Genomic DNA, 14,218 nt, shown 5'->3' on the forward strand with positions numbered 1-14,218 from the left:
AAGCATATGTACTGCCGCTCCATTCTATTGGGGAACAAGTGACTTGCAATTAGACCCCCACAACCGATAAGCTAGATATTAGAGATGAGCGAACTGGGTTCGGGTTCAAGTCCATCCGAACCCGAACATTCGGTATTTGATTAGCGGTGGCTGCTGAACTTGGATAAAGCTCTAAGGTTGTCTGGAAAACATGGATACAGCCAATGACTATATCCATGTTTTCCACATAGCCTTAGGGCTTTAACCAACTTCAGCAGCCACCGCTAATCAAATGCCGAAAGTTCGGCTTCGGATGGACTCGAGCATGCTCCAGGTTCGCTCATCTCTACTAGATATCCTTTGGGATAACTGCTTTAAGAGCCTTTTCCCATGGACCGATGCTCTCCAGATGACAAGCACAGATCGATGTAGAGAAAATCTCGGCACTCACCAATAATTTTCTTTCATATATTCAGTGCAGACCCATCAATAGTTACAACAGTATGCGTTTCGACCCGAACAGTTCGGCATTTCCGCACAACACTAGTAGTCATTGCACACAGTTGCATCAAACTTTATACAATAAAATAATTTAGAAGAACACATCATATGAGCAACCAGAAGATAGGGATGGCCCACAGCCACCTTCAAAGCAGCTTCCTACTATCTAGAATGAATGAATTTCAAAGGATTGTTAGACACAAAGGGATGAGGTTATGGGACCTATATACCATTGCCTATAAGTCCTCTCCTTTCTTCTATCCACATCTGATTTTCAAAAACATTTACATGGTTGTCTAAACTGAAAAGACTTGTTTTTGCGATAGCATCGAAGGGATCTTGGGAGCTAATAACCATGTAATCAAAGCCTAAAATGGCTCTTCAGGTAATCCAAGAACAAAAAAAGTAGATAGAAAAGTGATGTATATTGGAAAAAAGCCAATTCTAATAAGTGTCACAACTCCATGGATAGCGTAAGAGGCACAGAAATGTCTTCTACTACTAAGCGATGCATGGAGATTTACATGTATTAGACTCAGTGCCGCAAATAATCGTAATTGCACGTAAGGGTCTGCCAGCTGTGGTTATATAAGCTAACAGCTTGCCATTCTTGCCTCCACTTTTAAAGGCAGCGGCGGATTTGTATAATAGGCACGTGCAAGCTTTGTCAGTAAGAAAAAAAACCCGCTCAGCGCCGCATGCAGTATTATTTGGACTTTCAATAAAAGCGCTAAAAGCACTAACCCACTGATCACGCTGGTCCGAATCCAGACATGCCAATAATAAGTGCACCTCTGGAAACAGCTTTAGAGGTATCCCAAGGGGAAGGAAAGGATGCTAAGCCATTGCTTTTAACCCAACAATGGCTGAGTTGTAGCAAGACTGGCCACGCATAGGTGTTCTGGTAGGGCAGCCATATTTTAAGGATTATGTGTCATGGCAGGAGCACGTCATCTGATGAGGTATATGCCCTGCAGGGATGTGAGCGCTTCTGCTTCCTACAGCTGGTAAGGTGAGATTTAGACCTTCGGCCATGGACTCATAATATACAACAGCTTAAAGTCAGGTCGAAGTGACAGGCTGGCAACTCGTGGCGGACAGCTTTAGTGGATATATACGTGTGTAGTCGAGGCTATGTGTCTATGTACACTCCCAGGCTGCATAAGACCCCTCACTTACAGCCCCTCAGTGCTTGACATTGTATGCAGGGTACAAGCTACAATTCTACTTGACCCAGTGTCGTGTCTGGAGTTGAAGACTCCTGGAAGTGGTGAGATATTACAGCCATGCCCACTTCTACCTGCCCATGGCCAATCTAATGACCTTAGGAGTTTACCCATGGCTACTCTAATGACCCCCCACTAGGGATTTGCCCATAGCCAGTCTAATGTCCCCCACTAGGGATTTGCCCATGGCCAGTCTAATGACCCCTACTACGGATTTGCCCATGGCCAGTCTAATGACCCCTACTAGAGATTTGCCCATGGCCAGTCTAATGATCCCCACTGGGAATTTGTCTATGTCCAGTGTACGGACCCCCCACTAGGGATTTGCCCATGTCCAGTCTAATAAGCACCACTATAGATTTGCCCATGACCAGTCTAATCACCCCCACTAGTGATTTGTCCATGGCCAGTCTAATGGCCCCCACTAGGGATTTGTCCATGGCCAGTCTAATGACCCCCCACTGGGGATTAGTCTATGTCCAGTCTAATGATCAATAGGAATCCCTCCACGGTCACTCTAATAACCCTCACTGGGATTTCGCCCAGTAAAGTCAATGCCTAGTCATCCTCTGCCACTGCCATGCTACAAAACCTTATTAACAGCTGTTCTTACTAGGAAAGATCAACTCTATGTTAACTCCTATATGAGATGTGAAACTCATGTGACTATGGTGTTCAGGCATCTACATACTTTTGGCCATGGGGTATATCAGCTACCACCTTTATTTCTAATTTGTTTTGATTATATAACTATTTATTCTGTCTTTGTTACATTTGTTACATACTGTAACGCCTGGAGTAGTGGATCCACTGGACCGTCACCAGCGATGGCACTAACCTCACCAGGGAGCGGAGTCTAAGGGGCCGCTGGTTTTCACCAGAGCCCGCCGCAAGGCGGGATGGACTTGCTGCGGCAGGCGACCCCCAGGTCGCTACCCCTGGCTTGGTTGCTGGTGACGGCAGGCGAGGCGTGGCAGGAGCAATAGGCAGGAGAAGGTACAGGCAATGGTCTGTAGGTGAGACCGCACGTGACAGGCTGAACACAGGAACTAAGGTGTAACGGGGAAGCAGGAACCAGGAACAAGGAGAGGGGACCAGGTAGCGGACAGGAATCAGGAACAAGGACTAAGGACCAGGTAGCAGACAGGAATCAGGAACAACAGGGAGCTGGGCCAAACGCTATGGGAAGCATGTAGAGGCTCCAACACCTGCAGTGGGGCAGGGCTGGAATTTATAGGGAGTGATTGTGTGCATGACCAATTAGGAGCGCACTGCCCCTTTAAATCTGAGACAGCCGGCGCGCGCGCGCCCTAGGAGGCGGGGACGCGTGTGCCGGCCAGCACAGCGACGGACAGGAGCGTGGAGAGGTGAGGCGCCCCCCGAGGCCGAAGTAACAGCAGCGCCGGGTCCCTGCCTATGGACACCGGCTGCTGCATGGGGGAGAGAGGAGTCGCGGCGGCGGCCCCGAGCACGGGACGCCGCCGCGGCCGTGACACATACTGAGACATACCAATGATTTACCATGAGTACCTGGACATAAAAATGCAAAGTCGTAACCTAACCTATTGACTTCTATGGTACAATGGTGCGGACATGCTTTGCATCCTGTGCAGAGGTCAGGGAGGTGGAGCTCAGATTTTCACATCAACCCGTAGGGGTGCAATCCTGCATTATCTGCCTCTGGCTTTATAACAAGTAGCGTATTCCTCCCTATAATAATAACAAATGCTCACCCAAGTTTAGTTCACACAGCTCAAGCAGGAAATGGGGTTAAAATTTTCAAAACTGGCAAAATTGTACATTTTTTAATTGAAACAATGACATGGAAATTTAAAGGCTATGGACACATTTGAAAAAAAAAATTATATTTGCTTTGTACTTATTAGGGTGCGTTCACATTGAGGAAAAGAGGCGGAAATTCCAAGCACAATCTTTGCGGCGGACTCCGCTCGGAATTCTGCTTACCTCAGTGTCTCAATGTTAAGTATAAGGTGCCTCAATTCTTTCAGTGGAGAGCAGCACAGAGCAGAGGCGCCCTATACTTACATTGAGACATTATCGTGCGAAAAATCGTTAAATCGTTCGAATTTCAACAATAATCGTTCTGTGTAATTACAGGCAACGATCGAAAAATCGTTCGTATGTCGTCAATCGTTGGTTTAGATCTGAACCTAAAATTATCGTTAATTGTTCGCTAATCGTTTGCTGTAATTTAACATTCGTTCGCTCAAGTTCCACATTTTTTCACTAATCGTTCAGTGTAATTGCACATTGTTCATTGTTTTTCTGGGATCAGAAGGAATAAATGATCATAGTAACGATCGCAATAACGATCATAGTAATGATTGTAACTAACGATTATCGTTCTGTGTATTTTGCTGAACGATTTCAGGTTAACGATAAAGAATCTCGTTTGCAATTGTTAATCGTTAGTTGTTAATCGTTAAAAATCGCTCAGTGTAATAGGACCCTAAGGCAGACGGAATTCCAAGCGGAGTCCGCGGTGGCGATTCTGCTCGGAATTTCCACCTCTTTTCCTTAGTGTGAACACACCCTTAGGTCGGGTTCACACTACGTATAACACCGGCTGTCCTGTGATATGGCCGGGTCACAGAACGGCCTGTGTTACTGATGATCATCCCGGCTGGTACCGCACTACCAGCCGGATGATCTTCACTTCTGGTGAATTCAGATGCGGCTGCACCCATGTGCGCCCGCATCCCAATTCACCGCTGAACACAACGGCCATGATTTATACAAAACATACATTGTGTGAACTTTATACATCTTTAATTACAGTTTGCTTAGTTTCTCCTCTACAGTTTGCTGTGGGTGCTCCGCTTTCTCTCCATGTTAGCCTTCTATGTAATCTCCTGTATGAGTAACCCTCTATGTATGCTCTCCCAACTCTCTACAGCCAGCTGCCCCATATAGCTCCCTCTTCCTCTCTGCTGTTATCTCTCATACTGAGAAACCACAAAGCTCATCTCAGTAGCAAAATAGTAAGAATGTTTTATTGGAAACTATTTTGAAAAAATGATTCATTAAGCAACAACAACAAAAAAAAATAATAGTACAAAACTGTCTATAGCCTTAAAACTAAAACCTTAAAACAATAAGTCTGAAGAAGGTTCCCTTTTAAATCTCTTTAGAATTCAGCCATTTGGTTGTAATTTTATTTAAAGAGTAAAACATCTGTAATATGAATATGATTTGGTTGGCCGGTCAAGGTTTGAGGAACGCGGTGATCTTTTATGTTTAGTTGCAGAGTGTTACGCATCGTATGGTCCTTTTATAATCCTACGGTTCGCTACACAAGAGCAGAATGTACTAGTCAGCTTTTATCAAAGAAAGAAAACCACTCCCTGAAAGGCAGCGAGAACAGTCCAGTCCATTAAGCATAATGCAAAGAAAAGCTCAGCCGCAGGGGGGGACGAGAGCGCAAATTTTACAAGCAATAGGAGATCTTCAGGCGTACGATACATAATTAGGGAGAAAGGAGAAACTTTTTGCCGAGAACAGCTGTATCCTCCATTTGTTTGGTGTGAAGAAATATCGTATTCCGCTCCTGCTAATTGCCCCACCACGATGCAACACTCGCTTTACGGGACAATGACGCCCAATCACATCTGTCATCATTTAGGACATAGAGGAAAATCCCTCTAAAGACATAAAATTTTACCTGGGTTAGGAAGTATTCACATATGGGCAATATGTATTTAGTTACCATGTAAATCAATGTCCGATTCTTGTAACCTAGTGAGGGATATCGGCCATTTTTCAAGGGTTTTCCATGTATTGGACATTGACTGACATGGTAGCTACCTATAGGTGGCAACAGAGAGACAGCTTTATCCCTTGCTAATTTGCATACTTGTTCCCATGCAGCACTGCCTGTAAAACTCTTGCTAACTCTCCTCAATGAGAACCAGTACTCACTGCATTAAGTTTATCAGTCAAGTTTCTCTAAGTGCGCAGCTGTGTCCTTCAGTCCCTGGCTTGTTGCACAAGGGTCCTATTAGATCTAAATCGTAAAAAAGCACTGATCTGCTAGATGGGCGCTCATTTACTGGGCCTATTACATGGTCCGATAACTGTTTGACAAGGACTGCACGGATATTATTAGCAATGTCCATGCAGCCCTTACCCAAACAGTTAATACATTACCTCTTGGCCTTCTCCTGCGCTCTGAATGCTTCCTGGTCCCGTAGCTGCCGCTTCAGAGTAGCCTGAGCTGACAGACCGCGCAGCCAATCACCGGCCGGGGACGCCGCAGCAAGTGATTGGCTGAGCAGCCTGTCAGCTCAGGGAGGCCGCTCTGAAGCTGCAGTCACAGTGCGGGAACGCATGCAGAGTGCAGGAGAAGACCGGGGAAGTGGACAGATAATGTATTAACTGTTTGTTCAATGGTTGGTGGCCGATGATTTTAGGTCTGGGCCTAAAGAAACGATGAACCAATGATCATTTAATTGGGTGATCGTTGTCTGGAGGGATAATCGGCTGAATTATTGCTCCAGGTAATAGGGCCCTAAGGGCCTATCAGATTATCTGACAGATTTTTTGAGTCAAAGCCAGGAATGGACTATAAACAGAGAACAGATAACAAAGGAAAGACTGAGATTTCTCCTCTTTTCAAATCCATTCCTGGCTTTGGCTTAAAAAAATCTGTCAGATAATCTGTTGGTGTAATAGGGCCCTAAGTCTGAAGCCCCTTTTACACGGTGCAAGGCAGAGGAGCAAACATGCGCTTATTTGCAACAGCCAAATACGGCCAATAATCGTTTTTTGTAATAGGGCCTTAAGGAACTCTTCTTGATCAGCAATAAGAAAAGGGCAGGGTGTCAAGGAATGAAGCGCATTACTGCACACTTCTCGCAGCCTACTTTAGGGAATGATGGGGAACACCCAGACTTCTCTGCAACATATAAAGTTTTTTTCTAATGCTAGAGAGCTGCTGGTATGCCTACTGTACTGGCAACACCAAGGTGAAGAAGAGCATACGTACCGTAGAGGCAAACTGTGCGGCTGCTATCGGACACTTGGACAGGAAGGTCACTGGACCTGTCTGCTTCCAATCTCTTTGGTCGTGGTTAGGAAAGTCTCTAAATATCAACTCCACTATGACCAAACAAGGAGGCGGAGAATCACTGGTGTATGTACTTATGCCTATGGGTCCCCAAACGTTTATACGGCTGCATTTGCCGTCTGTTTGCCCTCTATAACTACAGTGCCAAATACAGGAACATATTTCAGGTTATGCATTTTGGAAAGGGGAAAAAAGATCGAACACCACCTCAAATATAGACCACAAACAATACAAAAGAAACAGGTTAGATCATTAATTTATAGCCAAATTCTACATTGTACAAGAAGCCTGGATTTACTACGTATACGTCAAAAGCACTTATCTCTTCTTCTTTTTTTTTTTCTTTTTTTTTCTTTAAGCAGACAAAAATTGCAAGAAAACTCAGTTTTGTTCCTTTTTTAATACGGGAAAGTTTTAAAGCGACTCTGTACCCACAATCTGACACCCCACTCCCCAACCACTTGTACCTTCGGATAGCTGCTTTTAATCCAAGCTTTGTCCAGGGATCCGTTCAGCAGGTGATGCAGTTATTGTCCTAAAAAACAACTTTTAAACTGGCAGCCCCTTGCCCAACGGCCGGGGCTTAGATTGTGTATGCATTAGGGTGGCACACCCTCTCTGTCCCTCCTCCCCGCCCTCGTCATCATTAGGAATGCTCCAGGCAGATTTTCTACTATTCATCACCTGTGTCAGCACAGCACATGGGCTGGATCAATGTTCAGACAGGAGAAAATGTTCCAGTAGCATTCCTAATGATGAAGAGGGTGGGGAGGAGGCTGCCAGTTTAAAAGTTGTTTTTAGGACAATAACTGCATCACCTGCCGAACTGACCCCAGGAAAGATCTTGGATTAAAAGCAGCTATCCAAAGGTATAAGCGGTTTGGGGGTGGTCAGATTGTGGGTACAGAGTGGTTTTAAAGTTTTATATGTTCTGACGAGAAACCAGAGCACAACACTTACCTTTCCTAATACAGATTAGTTCATGGACTCCACATGTTCTCTCCCCACCTACAAAATATCAACACAAAAAAAAATGTTAAATTAAAAAGGGGTTTCTCTACAGGCATTGGTTATCATTTTATGCTGTCCTATGTGTCTCCATAGTTACAGACTACAAAAAAAACAGCGTAGTCCTGCAGTTTTACTCCTTTCCAACAAGTACCAATTTCCTACTCATCTGCTAAAGGTATAATATCAAAAAGTATTGGACACATTGAAGGAAGCGTTGCTATAGATCAGACTACAAAGAGTTCATTTGTAGTCTGTAACCATGGAGACTCACTGGTCTGCATAGCGGTTACAGACATAAAACTTTACAATATTTTTAATCTTCTAAAGCTGTATACTTTTTTTTTTTTTTTTTTATACGTTGGACCAACAAATTTGGTTCAAACACTGAACATAGTCTTTGTCAGGTCATTTGTCACCAATAACTGGTAAAAAAAAAATTAACAATACTGTCACACATACCAATTACAACATGTATTACACAGTGTATATCATTTTAGATCTAAAGAATTCTATACCCACAGCTGCACTCTTCCAAGGCAGAAGCAATAACAAGACATCAAGGTCCCTACTGCAGTGCTGTCATGTATAATACCGATTGTAGCTAGTATATAGCTACAGACAGCCCCCCCCCCCCCCCCCCATGTACACCGCTGTACAGGGGCACACTGAAGTCCTATGCGACTGTAATTATAACAATGAAAGAAAAAGAAAAGTCTATGTTTATCGACCACCCTTAAATCTATACCGTGCGATGACCTCATAAACTTTATGGGTCATTACTCATTGTGAACGTCAAAGAAAATCCATACCCACACACTTAGATGGCCATTATTTAGGGTTTTTTTTTTCTTCTCTAAGGATGATACATCATAGCTCAGCTTTTATTCTATATGTTACTTTTACGTCTACATTTAAAGGAACACTCCGGGCAAAAGTGATAAACTACTGTGCAGGGTTAAAGGGGGCGGAGCATGACCCAGAGGGTGAGAAATCACCAAAACATAACAGACAGAAAGAAAGAAAGATTAAAGAAAGCAAGAAAAAAAAATATTGAAATGATGATTGATTCTAAGACAGATAGATAGATAGATAGATAGATAGATAGATAGATAGATAGATAGATAGATAGATAGATAGATAGGAGATAGATAGATAGATAGGAGATAGATAGGAGATAGATAGATAGATAGATAGATAGATAGATAGATAGATAGATAGATAGATAGGAGATAGATAATAGATAGATAGATAGATAGATAGATAGATAGATAGATAGATAGGAGATAGATAGGAGATAGATAGATAGATAGATAGATAGATAGATAGATAGATAGATAGATAGGAGATAGATAATAGATAGATAGATAGATAGATAGATAGATAGATAGATAGATAGGAGATAGATAGATAGATAGATAGATAGGAGATAGATAGATAGATAGATAGATAGATAGATAGATAGATAGGAGATAGATAGATAGATAGATAGATAGATAGATAGATAGATAGATAGATAGATAGGAGATAGATAGGAGATAGATAGATAGGAGATAGATAGATAGATAGATAGATAGATAGATAGGAGATAGATAGATAGGAGATAGATAGGAGATAGATAGATAGATAGATAGATAGATAGATAGATAGATAGATAGATAGATAGATAGATATGGGGGGAGACTTATCAAACATGTCATTGGTTGCTTACTAAAAATTCATAGATTGCTTCGTGTAAACAGTCTTTCAAAGATTCACCCTTTGTGTGAGATGATCTTAAACGATCACAATAACGATTTTTCTAATGATTTATCTCTTCGTCTAAACGCTGATCGTTATAAAAACCAAATTGTTGCTTCAAAATCGATTGGGCAAATTATCGCTGTGTAAATGTACCAATAGATAGATAGATAGATAATTGATAGATAATTGATAGATAGATAGATAGATAGATAGATAGATAGATAGATAGATAGACAGACAGACAGACAGACAGATAGATAGATAGATAGATAGATAGATAGATAGGAGATAGATAGATAGATAGATAGATAGATAGATAGATAGATAGATAGATGTGATCTGAAGTGAATGAACCTGGATTGTAATACCACACACAATCTGAGGACAGGGGTGGTGCTGTTTTAGCAAGAAAGTAGCTGTGCTTTTTTCTAATCCCGAATAACCTCTTAGCGGAGGCTACTTCCTTGTAAGAATCATACCGCCATTCATCAGCAATACATGGCTTATATTAGCAATATGCCACCACTTACTCCGGTGCCGGGTGTGGGTCACCTGCCAGAGCCACTCTGTATGAGCAGATCCCATTTTGGCACACGTGAGCCACCCTTGTATTACATGGACAGTCATTCATCTGAGCGGCTGTATGTCAGGGGATGCTGGGAGTTGTAGTAGGAGAGCCTAAGGCTTTACACACAATGGCTTTTTGTAGCCCTGAAACCTGTGTAATAAGGCACACTAGTCCCACAATCCTCCTGTGTATGCCGCTGTGGCTCGGAGCTGAGGGTTTGATGTCTACAGCCAGAGCAGCCATAATGAGGTGTTTATTTGGCCTCCATCTCCCTATTAAATGTGTATGAATCCAACAGGAGGGTGTCCCTGGGGAGGGCATGCGATGAGCGTACGAGACAAACAATGCAGTGCCATCTGTGTCTGGAACACATGGACCTGTGCAATGTCACCGCTGTGCCCAGATGAGTGTACCGCCAAACTGTGCCCACACATCCCAAACCCGGTACGGTCACATGTGCTTCATATGTTCAATGGGATCTAGGACTCAGGGCCGTAACATCAATCATTATACACATAATACCAGGGGTCCTCAAATATACAATGGGTAATAACCAAAATCAATAGTAAAGGTGCCCAGGCACATTAATGAGTGTTGGACGAACCCAAAATCCAATATGCATGGAAGTATCTCATATCCAAGGTGGATGTCAATGGATATAGCCTAATCCCTTGTACCCATGGGAAAGGAATCTGGTATCAGTTAGGAGACATGTACTCTCTGCTGGACCAAGAGTCCATCAGGTTGTAGGAGACAGGCTGCACTGTAAGGGCCAGTTCACACAGAGTAGAACCAGCGAAATTCTGCGGAGGAATTCTCCGCTGCGGAATCCCACCAGCCTCCGAGTCATACTCTGCAAGGAACAATGGACATGTCAATTCTTCCGAGCGGAGAGCCGCTGAAAGAGGAGGTGGGCTAGCCCCCCATAGACTGCCAGTATGACACTGGATGGCTGGATTCCACGGTGGAGAATTCCACCAGTTTTACTCTGCACAAACTCAGCCTAATGGTATGTGCACACTACAGAATTCACACAGATAACTTCCACCGGATTCCGTTGCTCGCCCCCTGCGCTCCCTCTTGAAGTTCCGCCGGTCCCATAGGTTCCATTCTATGCGCAGGCAGAACCTACCGTCCACCTAAAAAAAAATTCACTTTAATTCTTTGGATGGACGGCGGAATCTGCCTGAGCATAGAATGGAGCCTATGGGACGGGCAGAACTTCACGTGGGAGTGCAGGGGGGCGAGCGACGCAAATTCCATAGTGTGCACATACCCTAAGGGCCCTATTCCACCGGACAATTATCGTTCGCATAATCGTTAGCGACTAACGATCTCAAACGACCATTATTGCGAAAGACCTGAAAACGTTCACTCATTTCCATGGAACGATAATCGTTACTTATGATCGTATTTGCGATCGTTTTTTCTTCACTATTTCTTTGCTATTGCGTTCGTATCTACTGCGAACGACTGAACGACGTCTTATTCAATGCGAACGATTTGCGAACGAGCAACGATAAAAATAGGTCCAGGTCTTATAAAGCGATCAAGCGATTTCTCGTTCGGTCATTAATCGTTAACTGCATTTCAACCGAACGATTATTGTTTAGATTAGAACGATTTAACGATAATCTGAACGATAATCGTCCAGTGGAATAGGGCCTTAAGGGTCCTATTAGACTAAGTGATTTTTAACGATTAAAGTGTCACTGTCATTTTTTTTTTTTTTTTTTTGCAGAAATCAATAGTATAAGCAATTTTAAGAAACTTTATAATTGGGTTTATTAGGCAAATATGCCATTATCTGCATTTAAAAAGACTTTCCCCAGTAAACTGCTCATTATCAGGAAATCTCAACTCTTTTTCATCAGTCGAGCCCTGTCTGTTCTATGAAGAGGGGAGGGAGATTAGTTGGCAGCAGAGAGCAGAGAACAAAGGATTACACAGCGGGACCTGTGTGAAAGCCGGGATTCAGAGGTCAGAGAGGTCAGTGCTGACTGTCAGAGGACATAGCCGGTAATGTAGCTGTAAATTAACTCTTTGTTGTCCTGTTTTGGTGCCTCATCTCCCTCCACCCCTCCCCTCTCCATAAGAGAACAATGAAGACAGGGGGGAGAGCTTCAAACTGCTTTTTCATGATAAAAAAAATGCAATTTTCAGCTAATAAACCCAATTACAAAGCCTCTTAAAATTTAAACGACAGTGACAATTTAATGATTATCGATAGTAAACGAGGGCTACCTCTAATTGTTCCCCATATTACACAGAACAATAGTCATTAGTTACGATCGTTACTACACTTGTTTACTCCATCTGATCCCAAGAAATGAACGAACAATAGAATTACAGCGAGCGATTAGCGATGATTTTAGGTTCAACTTAAAAAATGTGATCTTTGCCTGCATTCACACAGAGCGATTATCGTTCAAATTCAAACGGGATTATGATTTTTAGCACTATAATCAACCTGTGTAATAGGGCCCTAGGGGTACTATCACACGTGCCGATATTAAGGAGTAAGTTAGCACTAACCTGTCAGGTCAGCGCTCACTTGCTCCTTATTCCCTGCTCGCTGTCGCTTATTCCCTGCTCGACTGTTGCTATCGGTGTCGATTGAAAAGAACATGCTGAAAGACGAAACTATCAGCCAACATCGAGCATGTCAGCTGATCGTTGTCTTAAAACATGTTATATTACACCAAACAATTATCAGCCAGAACAGCCAGTAAACGGCCAAGTGCGTCCGATAATCACTAGGTGTAATAGGACCCTTATGGTGCGCTTACACAGAGAGATTTATCTGACAGATTTTTGAAGCCAAAGCCAGGAATGGATCTGAAAAGAGGAGAAATCTCAGTCTTTCCTTCATGACCTGTTCCCTGTTTATAGTCTGTTCCTGGCTTTGGCTTCAAAGATCTGTCAGATAAATTTCTCTGCGTAAACACACTATTAGTCTATGGCAGGGACGGGGAACATTGGGCCCCCCAGCTATTGCAAAACTACAATTCCTATCATGCCTGGACAGCCAAAGCTTTGCTTTGGCTGTCCAGGCATGATGGGAATTGTAGTTTTGCAACAGCTGGAGGGCCAAAGGTTCCCATCCCTGGTCTATGGGGTCATCTCCTGCAACTGGATTTGAACCATAGCAAGTCAGGGAGTGAAGTGCACGGCCGGGCGCTTCTCCAGGCTTATTCTAGTAATTAGTGAGGGATCCTGAACAAAACTTTTGTCATACTTCTATAACGTGAATAATTTGACAGGGACACTTTATGAAACCTCAGCCACGCGCTGCGGAGGAAAGAAAAAACAATCAAGAATACACAAGGAAATTGATGATTGTAAATTCACTAACTGTAGATATTTTGGGGGGTTTTCTCATTGACTTCAAAGGGGTTATCCAGAATTAGAAAAAGCACAGATAATTTCTTGCAAAAAACAGCGCCATCCCTGTCCTCAGGCTGTGAGTGGTATTACAGTTCAGCTTCATTCACTTCAATGGAAATTGGCTGAAAACTGAGGATAGGAGTGGTGCCGTTTTGGGGGGAAAAACCCCGGATAACCCCCTAGCTAAAACTTTGGCTGTCCGGGCCTGACGGAAACTGTAGTTTTGCAACAGCTGGAAGGCCGAAGGTTCCCCATCCCTGCTCTAAATGGCGTGAATACATCTAGGGGGAGATTTATCAAACTGGTGTAAAGTGAAACTGGCTCAGTTGCCCCTAGCAACCAATCAGATTCCACCTTTCATTCCTCACAGACTCTTTGAAAAATGAAAGGTGGAATCTGATTGGTTGCTAGGGGCAACTGAGCCAGTTTCACTTTACACCATATTTGATAAATTTCCCCCTAGTTTTTAAAGTATTCAAAAACCTATTTAAATACATAGAATCCCAAAACAAATAACACTTATGGGCCACTATATACGTTTTCTGACAATGAGGGTCGAGGGACATGTGCACCTGCATTCACTGTATGATATACAGTATAGACACATATATAAGGACCGAATGTCCCAGGGGGGGGGGGGGGGGATAATAACTAGGTATCATTACTTCACCCCCAGAGGCGTAGCTAGGATTCACGGGGCCCAATAGCAAAAATTATTAT

General features: G+C 43.2%; 1 protein-coding gene across 2 annotated transcripts in view; it reads right to left on the reverse strand.

The window, feature by feature from the left end:
- The window catches only part of SYT14 (synaptotagmin 14), a 107,516-nt gene that overhangs the window by 79,301 nt on the left and 13,997 nt on the right, over positions 1-14,218 (reverse strand). For both annotated transcript variants that reach the window (XM_069954313.1, XM_069954314.1), the window contains exon 2: positions 7,753-7,800. In XM_069954313.1, the coding sequence (XP_069810414.1) occupies positions 7,753-7,800 (48 nt within the window). The remainder of the gene's footprint in view (positions 1-7,752; positions 7,801-14,218) is intronic.

The sequence above is a fragment of the Dendropsophus ebraccatus genome, chromosome 15 (genome assembly GCF_027789765.1).
Source record: "Dendropsophus ebraccatus isolate aDenEbr1 chromosome 15, aDenEbr1.pat, whole genome shotgun sequence".
Lineage (NCBI taxonomy): Eukaryota > Metazoa > Chordata > Amphibia > Anura > Hylidae > Dendropsophus > Dendropsophus ebraccatus.